Consider the following 17,999-nt stretch of genomic DNA (forward strand, 5'->3'; position numbering starts at 1 on the left):
GGATATGGTTCAGCTTAATTCTGTTCTGCTCTATAAGCAGTTACAACCTGATGGACCACTCTCAATCTCCAGAGGGTAAACAGCTCAGTGATCCAACTGGATATATGAGATTACAAGAGAAGGCAAAGTCAAGGTAAAGGTTTCTTTCCCTATGTGTATAATTAGGCAGGATGAGTCAGAATAAATAATAGTAATATACACAGTAGCTCTGCAGAATCTGATTTTGACGCTGTGCTGCAACAGATCCACAGACAGGGACCAAACATCACAAAGAGAACTGAAAGTGAAAATCCAACTGTACCATTTCAATCAAGTGAAAACTAGAATTTAGCTGTGGGTGTTTCAGACTGCAGCAAACTGCTGGACTGAGTGATGAATAAGAAAGGGAATATTTAGATTGTGTAAGCTGCAGTAAGCTTTGTGTAAGCTGCAGTAAGCTTTTGCCACCTGAGTTATATATTGCTTCTCACAACACCATTTAACTGGCACTTCAATTTCCTTAATTTTAATTCATCCAGTAGGTCTTTCTATAGTTACTTATTACCAAACCAAGAAGGACAATTATTAAAATATCTCCCTGCCTTTTGAAATTTATAAAAGCAGGTGCCAGCCAGGTATTTTCTTTGAGAGGCTTGTGTGTGTAGGAGCCAGTCCTGTTTCCCATTATGCAGGATGAATAAATAGGTGCTGGTCTGGATTTCGTTCTTGACAGACATTGAATGGATATGGTAAGTAAATACTTTTCAATTTCATTAGCCTCTTTTATGTGTAATTATCAGACAGCTGTCCCATAAAATGAAGCTTAGTAAAGCACTTTGAGAGCTTTTTGCTTCAAAACAAAAGCAGGTGACATTGTAGCGGGGTTTTTTCCACATATCTGTAATAATACTTTGCTTTCAGATTGAATACTGGATGCCAGCAAATTATATTCTATGTAAGACTGGCAGTTGTCCTGCATTGCAATGAGTTCTGCATATTTTTGGATACAACAAAATTCAATACTTGACCACTCCAAATACTACTTTCAGGTAAAACCAAGTTCTAAATTTCTTTTGAAGATGATCAGCCAGTTCATAGCTGATTTTTAGCAAGCAAAAATATAAGATGATGATCACTGCACTGTCTCCTCAGAGCTTGTAAAGCAATCAAAGGCAGCAAATCACAGCTGCTAAGGCTGGGGGCTGAAACCAGCAATAGTTTTTACAGAGATTTACTGTTTTTCACTTTTCTTCTATTAAAAAATTAATTCAAACCACAATTGTGAAACTGCCATACTAACTAGCTAACTGACGACCTCTTGTTTAACATACAGTTGGGCATATCTAATGTATTCATATTGCACCACCACTGACATTTGGGAGATAGAGGACAGATGCAAATAAGGGAGTTACACAGACTCTAGCCACAAAGCCTGAGTGAACCTTGGCATAGAATAACCTTGATGCCTGTAAAAACAAATCTGTTAGCAGAAAAAGCAGGAGGTCAGAACACTTAATTTCTTTTGGACACTGATATCATGTGAACAGATCAATAAAATGGAATCTTACCACTGCATTGCGTTGTACTCGGGCTCGTACTTGGTCAATTTTACCTTCTTTAACCCTAGGAAATATGGAGGAATCTGCTCCCTTACAAAACAGAAATATATCACCTAAAAGAAACAGCATATGGAATTCAAAATGACCAAATATACTTATTTCAAAAAACATCCAAATTAATAAGTCTTCAAAATGTTTTCTTCCAACTTTTTGCTAACATTGTACTCATTGCATGAGTACAATGAGTACCTGGTCCCTTATTTTATAAAGAAGGGCATACAGACTGGATTTAAGGCTTAACTCTGATAAATCTGAAACGAATTCAAGTGAGACAAAAAAATCTAAAAGAATGTGACGGCCCTACCTATTGAAGATCTAACGATTACACTCATTCGCCGTCTCACAGAATCAAAACTGAAAACCTCCAATAATTCAAACCTGAAACAGAAACAACACAGATTCAAAACTGAAAACCTCCAATAATTCAAACCTGAAACAGAAACAGAACTATTTTTTACACAACTCTATTTTTTCTGATTCCTAAAGTGGTTATTATAACTTCAGGCATATAAATGAACCATTTCTTCTAAAATGGAAAATTATGTTGAGTACTAATGGAGTATGGAACTAGTACAGAATGAAGTAACAGGTTGCAAATAATAAGTAAGGAAAGCCCTTAGCTCCTAGTTACTCGAAATAGAATTTGTGATGTCCCTAAGTATCCTCAGATGTATAGTCACTCTAATTTAAGTAGAAGACTAGAAACCTTGCAGCAGAGCACTGTACTGATTATAAAGTATGTTTCTATGTATAATACTTAGACACAGCCTAAGAACTTGAAATGCATGCTTACACCCAAGTCTTTATTTTATATTTTTCTAGTTTTTATTATTCATAGTCTCCCAAAAGTGCTGACCTAATTCCATAATCTTGCTCAAATGTTGATAGATTATTCATCCAAGTGAAAAAAGGTATTTTTTTAACTGGTCTTATACTTGCCATTACTTCTATTATTGGATTTTATCACATGTTCCTTTCCTTTCTAAGAGGAAAAATTACCACAAGATCCCAATGCACTGTTTTGGTTTCATCAGTTTGTACACTTCAATCATTTACTCTCTTCTCTATTTTCCTTAAGAGAGCCTCCCTTTTTCCAGAGCAAACATAAGCAATCCAATCATTAATCCCAACTTTTTCGTCTCTGTCCAAATCTGCTTGTTTAATTAAATCCTTCAGTCCTAAGTCCTTCTAACACCCTAGAACTCAGACCTGTGCAAGCTACATCAGGCCTATGTCTACAAACTGTGATGCATTTGGGAGAAAATTCTCAATGATTTCTTCTGAGTCACCAAATGATACTGACTCCAGTTCTTATGAGCTGATCCTAAAAAGTCTCCATGTTATCCTAAAATAAATTTTCAAGGGTATGCACATACACTGGAACAGCTGTACTATTTTAATATTATTGAAAATTTGACTCATATTTATGTTCTACAAAATTTATTCTACAGATATTACCCTCCTGTAAATTCCATGGATAATCTATGAACAGCAAATTGGGTACACAGCATTTTCTATTGAGAATATAGAAAACCATCAGGAACTATTAGATTAGGTCATGAATCTCACATCACACCTTCACTGTCATATCAATATTTTATGCTGCATATAATGTCAAAAAAAGTGAAAGTAATTAAAATTACTAAATTTTCTTTATTTTTCTACTAAAATGCAAAGTTCTTGGCTCTCCTTACTTAAAAATTCATCTGTAAGGTAACGATGGTTTATTAAACACATCAACAAAATCTCAGTCTGTCTTGTTATGTTTTTAATCACTCACCTTTCTATGTTATTTTCCCGATTCAAGATTTCCATGTAATTTTCTTTCAGCCTTAGATAGGTGTAGCCAAGTCTGTAAAATGAAACACAGAATAAGAAAATGAACGCAACAAATATAAAATTATCCAGTTTAAGCACTGTCATAAGGATTTAAGACTGAGCCCACAATAAACCAATACCAAAATCTCAAACTGTTTTTAGGCTATGAATACTCATGAATTCATGTCAAGCAAGCAATCAGCTGTAGATTACTTGGTGTTTGTTATTACGATTTTTGTTCTGAAAACAAATTTGAGATTCAGCGATTTGATCTGTAGTTTAGAAAAATATAATACCTAAGTACACACATACCTCTGTATTCCTTCAACTAAAGCAACTTCATCAGGTGATGATGAGATATATATACAAGGTTTTCTTGGTGCCTGGTTTTTCTTCAAACCATCTACGCTGTCATCATCCTTTACCTGAACAGTGTGGCAGAGACAAAGAGCTCGGAAAAATAGCTCCTCTCTCTCCTGAGAAATAAAAGGAATGGTTGTCATTATGTGTTATCACTTGAAAACTCTTCTTTTTGGAGGTGATCAATATCACTGATTACTGCTGATTATTAATGAGACAAAGGCAGGCTCCTTGAAGGGAAGCCAGGTCTTTCCCTGTGGTAACCACACAATTGTACCACAGCTCTTTGTACCCTTAGGATTGCCATACCAGTCAAGCTAATGATGCAAAAAACCCAAGCATGCATCTTCTACCTCCTCTGAATGCCTACATGTAGCTGAAGGTGTTTTTTCTTTACTTTTGCTTAAACTTTAACAACTTGTATTAAATACTAGTCAAGGTATCATTTAGAAGTCCTGAGCTCACACAAAAGGATGTAGTACCTGGAGCACAGGGCTTACCAGGGCTTAGAGATTTCAATCTCTTGAGCAGCTTGAACACCCCTCGGAACTAAATAAATTACTGAAGTGCACATACCTTGGCAGCTCCAGCCAACCACTTCCTATAAAATTTCAGATGATTTGGTAAGGACAGCTCCTGACACCAGAAAGAGAATTTTATTTCATGGATACCTGTGTGTGTTACATCTTTATCTTTGTGCCTGAAACCTATTCTTCTGTGCTGTTAAACACAAACTGTCTGTGACACTGTGATTCCAAGATAAGAATTCACCATACCTTGGCGCCATATTCAGAGGGCCATGGGCGAGAGACATAAGGCTGCTGAATTACACCAACACATTTTAAGAGACCTCATTTTGTCACAGTGAAGGGTATGATATGAAGTGAGTGTGAATATGATACTGTACTAATGTAATAAAAAATACATTGCTGTGATTATCCTGCCCATATACACCCTGTTCACCTGTTGACATGTGAAGATTCCCAACCTTTCAACTAACTTTTAACTCTCAACACAGCAAATAGCCACAATACATACATGTGGTAGGTAGCACACTTCAGATGTGGCTAAATTAAGTCACATTTTAAAGTAATTTAATTTGATCATAAACCATTCTCTGGCCACATTTTCACTCAGTGATGACTAAATAAGTGATTGCACTAAGCCCCCATTTTCATCTTTGAGGATTTTCCTATCTTGTTTTCTCTGTTGTAGCTAAGGTTAAATGGAAACCAGTTATCTGTGTCTGTAGCTATTAACCAGAGAAAGTTCTATATTTGGGTTTTAACTCAGCTTAACAACTGCATTAAAATGAGAAACTTCCCACTAAGACTTAAATCTTACTCTTAACTAGGAAATGAAAATGTCTATGCAGTTACCTACTTTGATTAGTAAAATTCAAGAATGTTTGATTTCTAACATTCCCTTCATCAGTACAGTTCAGTTTTCATGTTTCATTGTAAAAAACCAAAAACACAGAAAGAGTTATCATACCTGTTCACTACTTTCTGGAGATGAATCAATCATATCAATGCCTGTACTATCATGGAGGATTTGGCCATTGCAGATAACTTGTGGTACATAAACATGCCCTTCAATGCAACATTCTACAAATTCCATATTGTTCTCAGTTAATGTTCCTGTTTTATCTGTGAAGACATACTCAATCTGCAAACGAGCACAAAATAAAAACCGCAGGAATGTGAACAGAATTTTCCAAAGTCTCTGAACAAAACTGAGTTTATTACTGGGCTACACCTTCCTTTGAAAATCCTTCTGCTCTTTCAGAAAAGGAAGACAACAATTTATTTTGGCAGTTATCTTCACAGAAATATAGGCCCTGAAAGATTTTATCCTACAAGAGTATCAAACAATGCTATCTTTTGCCTCATAACAGATGTAAATGATGTTTTTAACCTACTTCCACTCTGCTCTCTAGCTCCTTTTTAATGTCTTTCTTGCTGCAAAACAGGTATTTATAGAAACAAAATGCATACAAATTTCATTTCCCAGGCATGATTATTTAATGCACATGCCTGGATGTGGATCAGTTACTGTCAGAACAGTCTTTAGGGCAGTATCAGAATTCCCCACTACGATTACGTTAATTTAAATCAGGACTGTGGACACATACAGTTATACGCCTGGGCACTTTAATTGCCCTGGAAACACTCATTTTGTGTCAATACTGAATTTTTTATTAACTTTATCTTTTACAATGAGCCCCAGTGCTTAGGTCTAACAGCTTTAAAACTAAAACCAAAATCTTAACTATCAACTACAAGAACTAGATTGGCTCAATTTTGGATCCTGGATGTAGGTATTGAATACATACTGCATGTCATATTTGAAAACTAAGAAACTGAAGTAAGGTAAGGAACTAAACACTAAAAATAAGACTATTATTTAAAGTTCATCAGATTGTTTATCAAACTTCACCATTTATGCAGTGCACTGAGCAAACTAAAAACCAAATAAATTTTTGCTCAGTCTTCAAAAACATCATTAATAAAGCACACTTTCCACTGAGATTGACTTTTATAATATGCACTAATCTGAAAAGGCAAATGCAAAATTTTATGGTGGCTTTTGTCTGTGCACAAAATATCTGCAATTAAACTTTTTTCTGAGTGGAGAGGATTTATATGGATTTTTTTCATCTCAACCCCTACATTCAGTTTCATCATTACATTTACAAAATGCTATCAATCAAGTCATTCAGTGTGTTGCTTTGTCACAGTGTTTCCTCATGTTCAGACAGACCCTCCAGTTTCAGGTTGTGCCCGCTGCCTCTGGTCACAACTGAGAAAATCCTGGCTCAACTGTCTTTGCATAAGCCATGGAAAGTCCAGTCCATTGTCTGTCTTTGTGCCTTTCACTAGGCTCCCTCCAGAATGCCCATGTGTCAGTACTGGAGAGCCCAGAGCCGGACACAGCACTCCAGGAGAGGCCTGGAGAGGGGTAGGATCACCTCCCCTGACCTGTTGGCAACACTTTGCCTAATGCAGCCCATGACAGCCTGGCCCTTTCTGCCAGGAAAGTGTCTATAAGGACACACTGCTGGCTCATGCTGAACTTGATTGCCATCGGGTCACACAGGTCCTTTCCTGCAAAGCTGCTTTCCCATCTGGATGGCTCCCATTCACCCAAATCATTCATTATCAGGATGGGAGCCATACTGACCCCCAGTGTGCACTGCTGGACACTGGCCTCCCACTGTGCACTGCTGACCAGCACCCTCTGAGAGCCCAGCTGTTCACCCCCTGCTCAATCCACCTCACTGCCTGCTCATCCAGGTAATTCAGCAGATCCTCTTTGAGGATCCTATTGAAGGCAATGTCAATTGTCTGCCATAATAATGAAATACCAGGTACCACCCTTAATCCAAATAGGTATGTATCCTTAAAACCTTTATTACCTGTTTGACTAGAAAGAAATACACACCTTATTCATTTATTTGAAAAAGCTATGAAAACATTTTAAACTGAGATCTTAAATATTTTCTCAAACAAAATTTATCTGTATCTGCCTCAAGGTGATGATTTTCTTAACACAGAACAGAATTTCTTTTAAAAATGAGACTGACAATTGATCATTTTAATGGATGAAACTTGTGCCTGGAGATGCAGTGTCAGTCTAGTCAGAGAAAAAGGGATTTTTAATTTTTTTTTTGCATCTAACTTTTAATCTAAGGAAGCTAGATGCTTATATAGTCTCCCTCTATAATCAATGGAGAGGAAGTGTTTATTCCTATTTATACTACAGTAATACTGATTGAATTTCACTGACTGTGTGAGAAATCAGAATTTTTGATTCTGAAAATAAAAATATCTCAGATTTTATTTTTAAAATTAATCAGCACTCAAGAAAATGCACATATAGCTGCAAAAAACCTCAAAATAAAACAAAACTAAAAAACCTTGAAGTAACAATTCTAAAATAAAAACTAACAGTAGAAACAGTTGAAAAAAAATATAATTCAATGAAATTTACCTGTCCCAACTCTTCATTGAGGTCAGAAGTGTTCACCAGTGGTCCTTCACCTGTACCCTCATCAAACATTTCCTCGTCCCATGCAATGAAATAAGAACCAAGAAATTTCTGCATTTCCACAGTGACATACATGGAGACAGGAATAATGTAGTTGAAAAGAACCATGAATGCAAGGAAGTCTGTAAAAGCTTGAAGAAACTGACAAAGAAACAAGATGGAAATATTGATTTTTCATGTACCATTAAACACTGCAAGATTACTACATGTATTTAAAAATCAGTTTTTTCAAATAACTTTTGAACAATAAGCAATGTCTTTCATAGCTCACAGTTCAGCACAGGATGTAAACCTTCATGATTTATAACACCACAACTGGCATGCAATAGAGCTTTTCCTTTGAAATTTTCATTTTTCTTTACACATATACAGGCGTAGAATGCCATGACCAAGCAATATTGTAAAGTTCTAGAGCAACTAATGAGCATGGCGAAGACTTTTTGGGGAACAAGAGAAACATTAACATGTACATTCAAAAATTACCAAAAAAATAGCATAGTTCCACAGCACCTCCTTCAACGATTACCAAATTACATAACTTTCAGGCAGCATTTCATAAATAAATAAGTAAATAAATAAATAAAGGGCTTTCTTTCCCTCTCTCAACACAAGCAGAATGTGTGCACATAACCTGGGCTCAATTTTTCAGTGGTGGAGACTTGGTGGAGCTACAGTCAACCGGCTGAGCAGGTTGAGACAGTGCTACTGGTGCTAACAAGAACTCCAGAATGCCTGCCTAGCATGTGCTCCTCATGCATTTAGGGTAAGGAAGCAAATTTTCCCCTTGTCTGACTGGGAGGATTTAGTGAAATAAATATTGTGCTTTCTGTAGGGCAGGGTTCAGTTCACTGCTTTGGATCCTCTGGGTATCCATTCAAGACAATGTCCTCATTCCTGTAAGAACACGTGGCACTGGTGACTGATGCTCTCTGATGCCTTGAGTGCTCATAACAGAGCAGTATTTTGAGGGGCATTTTTAGGGAGATTCCCACAGTGGGTAATTTGGACCATGTCTCTTACAGGACTGCCAATGCCTGTGGGATTCCTTCCAGCCCTTGTATCTCAGCGAGAAGTCAATTCTTTAGTAATTTATATAAAAAAGAGGCAGCTCCAAAACACTTTCATGAAGATTTTTATATTAAATTAGAGATTTTCTCAGGTAAATTCCCACATACAACTTAAGGGCAAAAAGTTAACATACAAGCTCTCTACAAGTACACTACCATCACTGGTAAGTGAGCAGGCTGTATATACTTTTCAGTAGATTCTCTATTAATGAAGAGTTTAGGGAAACTTTCTTGGTATTATAATTTATTTCCATACCAAATTTCTTTTCTTGTCAGGTTCTGTTTTCTGATTGTACCATGGCTCATCACGAAATGGTTCACTCTGCCAGGCGTACTTCAGAACAGTATTTATTAGTGCTTTACTGACGAGAATACAGAGGTATACAATAAGAAATACATTCATTGATCTAAAAAAAAAAAAAAAAAAGGGGCAAAATAAGAACCCCATTAGCATATAAACTACAGGGTTTATTAGGAATTGTTATACTCAGTCTATTATACATTTGTCTAATATTTGCTGCAAGTCTAACAATGCTAAGATGTTAAATAACTCTTCCAAAGTGCTTTTCCAAAGAGGAACAATATTACTTCATTAAAATTTACAACTGCAGTATTTCCTATTTTTAATTTCTATTTTTCCATTTTTATACTTGTTTCCAAAATGTGTGTGACACATTACCAAAACTAGTATATTAGTGAAAACAACAGTATAGATAGAATCATAACAGAATAACTGGGCTTGAATGTGCAGACCTTTTCATGCCACTTAGCTGCATCATTATAAGATCACTCAAATAAGTACTTTTATAGAAATAAAAAAAAAAAAACCAAAAAAGAACATTTTGCTACATAGCTTTGATGTTTGAACTCAAGGTATATCTAAATAAAGAACACTTTGCATTTAAGATTATATTTTCATTAATGATGGGCATGAACTAAAAGCCATGGGTTTTACACCAATAACAATAGAAAGAGACACAGTATCATTGCTCAGCCACTGTGTAAGAGAAAGACTGTCAGCTGGTCAGTACATCTTGCCTCAATCAATGACATCTTGTTTTTCACAAGGCTGGACAACTTAGAGCTGATGATTTCAGATAGAGTAGGAATAGAAAATAGTAAGCAATCAATGTCAGCTCACACCTTAAGGATAGCATTGTCATACCTTCCCATCATATATGTCTGTATGGAGCTTGTTAATTTTAGCTAAACCATGGAAAACATGTCACAGACAAGCACAGACTGTAACTGCAGCTGATCCAAAGTGAAGTGCATTAAAAAAGTCATTTTTACTGAATTCAAGACTTAATTGCAATGAAAAGCATTGAATGCTAGGATAATAAAAACCACAACCTCAAAAAACTGTCAGTAAATGTACTCTAAACAGTGAAAGAAAAGTCTTATAGAACAACAAAGAATCATACATTAAAGAGCTAAGCATTAAATAAAAATGGCTTTATTCTTTGAACACCCAGCAAGAATAATTCGGTATTGAGAACCTTATTTATATGGTGTTATGTGGCTTGCATTTTAAGTAAAAAATTAGTTAAAAATAAGCAAATTTTAAGTCCCTCAACCTCTTTTCTTTCATGTAAATCAATGAAACATACACTTTCAGAGAAAAGAAAAATCTGATTTGCACCATTTAAACATGCAGCTTTCAAACCCCAAAATAAGTATTACATATTTTACTTCTCTACAGCAGATCGCTTCTGTGATTTTGATTGGTAATTTAATGCCATCTTAGTTTCCATGCCAGTGTAGATAGCAACACCTGAAATTAGACAAATTGTTTTACTAAAGATTGCACAGTGCAGTAACTTCAAAAGAGCACAATTCATTAGATTATTATACTCTGTCATTTCTTTAATCCTTTACTCTGAAGAAAGAAACCACAGATTTGGATGACAACCCAAAATTAGAAATGGCTTAATTATCTCGGTACTTAGAAATTTTAAGCACATTTACATCCCATTCCAGTCACAGTTTCCAATTGCTAAAGTATTTCTATGTAACAATGTTAAACATTATTAAAAAGTTGTAAAACAAGTGATGCAATAGAAATCATATGCTCAGGAGAACCTATAAGCTTGTAAACTTGTTTGGTGTTTGCTTATTACTTCAGGGTCCATTAAAATAGTCAACAGAAATATTTACCAAAGATTTTTTCTGTGTTCTTTAAAGTGGCTCCTCTAAGAAGCAGATTTTCAGATCCTAATGGCCTGCAAAAGGAAGTATTACAAAATTTAAACATTTAGAGAAAACCACCAGACCTTAGTGGAAGTCACATAAAACAGGAACCTTATTTTACTAAAAAACTTTTATGTTAACAAATTACAAGGCATATTTAAAATTTTTAAGTGAAAATTAAAAATAGATAAACATGTGCCTAAAATTAAGATGACAATTTCACAATTCAAGTCTTAAACCAATGCACCTAAACCCCACATATATATTGGCAGGTACCCAAACAAAGACTCACCATCCTAATTGTACAGTACTTATTTTTAAAAATATTAATTTTATTATTTTTTAGGCTTATATAAACTATAGTGTCCTGTATGTTAGAACTTTTTAAGGACAGTACATTCCTCCATTTTTTTTTAAATGGCATACAAGATATTTTTGATACTTGCTGTAAACATTTTTCAAAATGCCGATAAATATAAGTAAAATAATTTATTGAAAAGGACAAGAATTAATGTAAGGACCTCAATGAAGTTTAAATAATATTTCGGAACATGATATGTACACTAATCATCATATGAGTTCAAAGCCAAGGACTACAGACAGACCACATGCAGAATTGTCAGATTCTATCTATATGGCAATAAAAAAAACAAACCAAGAAGTACATTCAGTGTTTTCCAATGTTATTCCAAGTGCAACTGTGGTATGAAACTCCCCCAAAAAATAAAGAAACTCCAAAAAAACAGGGCCACAATGCTGATGTAAAACTTGAAACTACTTTCAAGAAACTACAGGAACAATGCTACATGAATGACCCAGATCAGTCGACAGTTTCCATAGCAGACTGTGACAGAAAGTAACATATCTAAAGACACACCAAGGTTAGGAAGGCAATTCCTAACTCCCCACATGCTGGGATCTAGGATATCACCCCAGCAAGCAGCTTTTTTCAACTATTGCTTTGCCTCTTTGTGACAAGAATCAGAACAAGATCAGGTTCAACAAGATGGATGTTGCCTCTCTTGAACACAAAGCACTATGGACATTTTACACAGAAGTAAAAACACACCTAGTAAAATTACAGAAAAAAAATATTTGACATGTTCAAACCCTTCAAAATTTAAGAAAAATTAATTACACAAGTGATACTATTTATATTGTTTAGTGCACTACCAAGACGTCACACTAATGGGGTAGTATTGTACAAGTGCTGTCAAAATCCTATCAACATCATTTACAAACTAAATACATTTCAGATAAAAATGAAGTTGAATAAAGACATTAAAATACTTAAGAAGAGCAATATGGTTAGAAGATAAAATATCAATTATTTATGAAATAGCAGTCTGGAATTTTCTAAGAGAAAAATATCTTGTCATTAAAACATAGCAGCACAATGTTGGTGAAGCAAAGGTAATTCTCATTATTGATACTTATTGAACTGTGAAATATTTAAATGTGTAGAAACTCTGGATTTCCCCACCTTGCAATAGGCTCATTCCTATCATGGTAAACATTTATTCGACCAACAAATCTGAAAGGGAAATATACAAGTAGTTTAACGTACTGCAAATAGATTATTTAAGAAATATTTTCTAGAAAATACGTATCACGGAGAACACTTTACAACAACTGAACAGGCTCCAATTATCCAGAACACAAACAAGAACATAAGAGATACAGAGAACGGTAACTTGACATAAATTTTGCAAATAAATAGGGATAAATCTTCTAAGTAGACCTATTAAAAAGAAATAAAATGTCTTATTCCCTAAAGTACACGAGATAAGTTAGTGCAATTACTATATATTTACAACATCTAAACCCCACAGCTAAATTAAATACAAAGGATAGAGCCAGTAAGTAATTCTTCCTCTTAATATCTGTCAGAACATTTTATCTGTATGTGGTGGCTTGACCCTGGATAGCAGCTAAGCACCCACCAGCCTCTGACTCCTTCCCTCCCCAGCAGGACAGGGAACAGAACTGGAAGAGCAAAAGTAAGATCTTGTCAGTTTAATAAGTGAAGGGAAAAAAACAAGTGACACAAAGGCAACTACTCATCACCTCCCAAGAGCCTGCCAATGTCCAGCCAGTCTCCAAGCAACAGCTGCTTTGGAAGACTGGCCCCTGCCCCTGGTTCTATTGCTGAGCATGACACTATATGGCACAGAGCCTCTGGTCAACTGATGTCAGCCATCCTGGCTGTGTCCATCCCCAGCCTCTTGCCCACCCCCAGCCTATTTGCCGGAGGGGCAAAATGAGGAACAAAAAGTTTGACACTAAAAATTTGGCAGCAATGGCTAAAACCACGGTGTGCAATTAACACTGTTTTAGTCTCAGAGCAGCAACACTACACTACACTGGCTGCTATGAAGGGAACTGACTTCATTCCAGCCATTATCAGTACAGTGTGTTTGCAACACCACTGTCCAAGTGGATAACCTAACGCAAAGAGGATTAAGCTGGATGTTAGGGTTCTCAGTGGTAGAGAAACTGTGGGGAGCTGGTGGGCCTGTTATCCTGAAACCCTCCTCCTCACAGGAGTCGTAACCTGTCTGCTTAGAGAACATACAACATGGCAGGGCCACATCTGAAGACAGTAATGTACAGTTGGTTATGATGCATCACGATGCAAAATAACCACATGCCTTTGGAAAAGAAGATTCACCACTGTTTTGTTGAGAGGTAAAATTTCAAGTTAGAATCAGCAGAGATACAAGCTGACTACCAATAAACATTTTCATTATTTTGTCTCAACAGCTATCCCAAAGAATTTCACCATCTATAATAGCACGAGTTTCAACTTGCAGTCATTCACTTTGAGAGCCAAGAGTTTAAAAAAAGGATCAAGCAAGTGATGGACTTGACACTCTGAAGAACCTGTTCTCAAGCAGATTTCTAAATCAGCTACTTAATCACCAAGATCACAGAAAAGAGATGCCTTCACACCTCAGAAATAAGCAATGTTTTTTCTGCATCTTCCAACAGCATTTGCTGCCAAGAGTGCATTTTAGCTTGACATCATATTGTTTTCTGTGTATTATTTCAGCTATTTTTTCCTCTGGCAGGAAAAAACAAGTGTTTTCTCAATGGCATAAGGCCTACTTGTATTACTATTAAGAAAGAAACTTCAAAAGAGGCTTCTCAAGATTTCTCATTAGGTTTAGTGGAATTGTGTACACTTCTTTTTGTAAAATACTGAGTATTGTATGACTTTATGCAACTGTAGACGTTTTTCTTCATGTTCTGTATTAGTTTTCCTAATCATGATGGCTTCATGCTGTCATTAGCCAGTATTTCATAGCCTATTGTATGAGGCTCGTGGTTAACAACAGCAAATGAAAATCTGTATTTCAAATAGTCTTGACAATTTAAATTTCTTGTGGCTGATATCCTTTCAGATCTGATTAGATTGACAGTGGCTTTACTTTGTAATGTGACTAATGAAGTTCTGTACCATGACTAGAAGTGCTTGTCATTTACTTACTGTGCCTTTGTGCTAGACTGTTACTATTATCTTCAATCTGCAATATCTTTGCAAGAGTCTTTTTAAGCCACTTCAGCATTCTGAGAGTGTTATTCCAGTTAAAACTAGATAATATAATCTGTAAATCCATTTAACTGGGTACACATAAATAACAATACTTCAAAATATGCTGAAAGCAAAGGAATGAGTGCCACAGGCAACTACTCCATATTGTGGAACACCCTCTTCCTCTGGAGAACCTCAAAATTGTGTGTGACATACAGAGAGGGTATGGGTGCCAATTTCAAGAAGTATACTAAGTATTAGTAAACTCTTAACTTCTTCCTTATTTTTGTATTAAAAAAAAAAGAAACTGAAGTTCTAAAATTTTCACTACATTCCTCAGTGGACTGCTTTGTGCCATCCCCTTTGGAAATCACTACCCCAGAGCACACCTAGGGAGCTACCTCCACAAAAGGAGCATGAATGGAAGACCTACCTGACTTAAAGCTCACTCTGGGGCTCACTCTAACCAGAGAGATGCAGCCAGTATCCTTTCATTATGATTTTTTATGATTTATTGCTCAGGTACCTTAAATGAAACAGGTAAAAATTATTGTCTTACTTATAAAGGTCAGGCTGAGGTTGTTCACATTCAATGGTAGCATGTAGTGCATCGATTTCCTGTTCATTGTGAAATGCCTTTGTGTCTTGAACAGCATAGTAAGTCTGGAATCAATAAAAACATGGAAATAAAATAAAAAAGAACAGATACACAAGACATTAATCTGTACATAAACTGCAGCTCAGCATGAAATTTACTAACTTAAGTAAGAGCTCATAATTCAAATATGAAGCATCTCTAAATGCTCCTATTTGGGCATCTTCTTACATGGTCTTTTCCAACCTTGTTTTTAAATTATTATACAGTAATGCAAAAGTACCTTGCAGTGTATTCATAAATCAGGTAACTATGAAAGCATATAAGCATAAACATTAGTGTACTACCACTGTAATCTGCATGCCTATACTGGACACAAACAAAATCACAAATTAATGTTTTAAAAATTTTCATAAAATAATATTACTTTAAGAGAAATGAAGTCAGATGGTAGAAACATAAATTACACAAATTAGTGTACCTGCTTACATACATAAGCATGAAGTCATATTGTGCTCTGTGTCAAAAATTGAAAGCAAACTTTGCCTTAGAAAATGTAGAATATTTAATTACTTTTTGACTGGATTCACCATCCAAACTAGTTGTTGTAACAAAACATGTTCCATCTCCTCTACTACTCGACAGGAATATTAAATCACATGGGAATGTTTCATTTTCTTTTACCATTACAATATCTCCAACCTAAAGAAAAAAAACACAAGAAAACTAAATACATGTATGTAGCAGCCCCAATTTCAGATTTCCTAGATTAACATAAATATTTTGAAAATTCAGCAATTTTTATTTACACCACCATTTTACCACAAGAGTAAAGAACTACAGAGCTATCTCTGGAAATCTGAATTATACCTTGTAGAATGACTGAGATCTACTGTTTCTGGCTTTCCTCTCAGGACAACCACCTCGCGAGTACTGTCTTATTAAGTTTTGCAACATTATTTGAGAGATGGAGGATATTATCCTTGTTTTAAGATTAAATACAACAAAACTGTTTCAAAACCAGCAGGAGATATGAGCTGCTCTTAGACACAGCTGAAAAAGTGTCAGAAAAAGCCAGCAATTTAATCTGCTGATGAAAACAGGATACATTTCCAGCAGAATTTTAAGACTAGAAGTCCATCCTATTTTTATCCATGTTTAAAGGTGAGCAAAATAATTTTTATTCATGGAAATATAGGCAATATTTTACAGCATCTTAGAATGTTGCAACAGAACAGCTAACCAATTACAAATTCAAAATATTCATGCAAATCATTCAAGAAAAATAAATTTTTCTACATTTCTGGAGATTAAACAAGTGGCAAAGACATATTCAATGTTCTAAGAATATCAGGGTTTTAATAAAAATCCCATCAAAAATACATAATTTTTGCAATTTTTCATGTAGGTCAACATCTGTTCAATATACTTTTAAGCCATAATTTATTATAATAAGACCCAGCTTAATCATTGCTTGTTATATCCTTATAAAGCTAAATTCCACTATCCTTGCAGTTCACAGGAGTCACTTAATTCCAGTTAAGCAAAACAGTCTGATAAAAATCAGCAATAGTAACATCTGAAACTAAAATTTTAGAATCATTATAAAAAATTAGATTTATTTAATTGTAGATATGAAAAAGGCTTTTTTTTTTTCTTAACCAATAGCCATGAAAAATTGCAGATTGTACACATGGCACAGGAGAACACAAACTCTATGCACACCTGCAACAATCAGGTGTGAAATTCTCATTTTCCTCAATCCAAACCAAATAAAAGTACTAGTACATAGCATCTTAATACAATTTAAAAGCTGTTCCAGTATTTGCCAGTATGTCAGCTAAGGATGCAAAGGGGACAGGGACAGGTTCTTTCTGGTGGAAAGTGACAGGACCTGAGGCAGTGGGCACAACCTGGAAGGTGGGAGGGTCCACCTTGTTTTCATTACGCTGGTGACTGAACACTGGAACAGCAGCCCAAGGGCGGCAGTGGAGTCCCCACCCTTGGAGCAACTAGAAACCTGTCTAGAGAGGATCCTGAGCAAACAGCTCTTGGAGGCCCTGCTGGAGCTGGGGCTGGACCAGAAAACCTCCAGTAAAACAAAGTAGAGGCATTGTCAATGCCAACCTCAACCATTCTCAGATTGTATGAAAAAGAACTCCATTTTTTAGCAATCCTTTTTGCCCTTCTTTAATGAAGTGTCCCCAGGCTTTAGGTGCAGAGGAGCCTAATTTTTACAACCTTGTCTGCTTTCTCATGTAATATAGATCTGAGAATTTCACCCATTTACAAATAGACACAGATATCCCTTTCTATCCAAGCGTTTTCAAGATCCGGCTCTCCTATCATTTAGTCACTCAATATACACCCTCTGAAAGGCAATAAACAGGGGAGAAAATAAGAAAATATGGGTGACATATTAAGCACTAAAATTCAAAATCTAGTTGCATAGTACTATTTTTGTTTGGAATATTTAACTGGTTAGTTTAACACACCTGAAATTCTCAAGCATGTGATGTCCTAATTTTTTTTACAAGGAAGCCCTAGGCAGAAGCTATCACACTCAAATGGAAGGTCACAGCAGAAAGGCTGTGAACACTGTTGAAACACTTATGCCCAAAAACAGCAGAGCAGAAAAAGACATCCAAACAAACATATTAAAAAAAGAAAATTCTAAACAAATATCTATCAAATTCTCTGAATTCTAAAGAAAATAATGTTAAGAGGTTAATCTAGTCACAAAAAAAAAAAAACACAAATAAAGCAGCAAAAATTAATTTCTGAAA

General features: G+C 35.5%; 1 protein-coding gene across 5 annotated transcripts in view; it reads right to left on the reverse strand.

Annotated features, from left to right (window-relative positions):
• Nucleotides 1-17,999, reverse strand: part of ATP11A (ATPase phospholipid transporting 11A) — a 117,936-nt gene that overhangs the window by 28,080 nt on the left and 71,857 nt on the right. For 4 of the 5 annotated variants that reach the window (XM_030234154.2, XM_050970137.1, XM_050970147.1 and 1 more), the window contains exons 6-18: nt 15,787-15,915; nt 15,178-15,281; nt 12,567-12,617; nt 11,051-11,115; nt 10,586-10,667; nt 9,150-9,300; nt 7,770-7,967; nt 5,271-5,444; nt 4,353-4,412; nt 3,729-3,892; nt 3,379-3,450; nt 1,903-1,976; nt 1,548-1,651 (exon numbers count right to left, since the gene is read on the reverse strand). In XM_030234154.2, the coding sequence (XP_030090014.1) occupies nt 1,548-1,651; nt 1,903-1,976; nt 3,379-3,450; nt 3,729-3,892; nt 4,353-4,412; nt 5,271-5,444; nt 7,770-7,967; nt 9,150-9,300; nt 10,586-10,667; nt 11,051-11,115; nt 12,567-12,617; nt 15,178-15,281; nt 15,787-15,915 (1,428 nt within the window). The remainder of the gene's footprint in view (nt 1-1,547; nt 1,652-1,902; nt 1,977-3,378; nt 3,451-3,728; nt 3,893-4,352; nt 4,413-5,270; nt 5,445-7,769; nt 7,968-9,149; nt 9,301-10,585; nt 10,668-11,050; nt 11,116-12,566; nt 12,618-15,177; nt 15,282-15,786; nt 15,916-17,999) is intronic. The other variant, XM_018908982.3, reaches the window with a different exon arrangement.

Source organism: Serinus canaria, chromosome 1, assembly GCF_022539315.1.
Source record: "Serinus canaria isolate serCan28SL12 chromosome 1, serCan2020, whole genome shotgun sequence".
NCBI lineage: Eukaryota > Metazoa > Chordata > Aves > Passeriformes > Fringillidae > Serinus > Serinus canaria.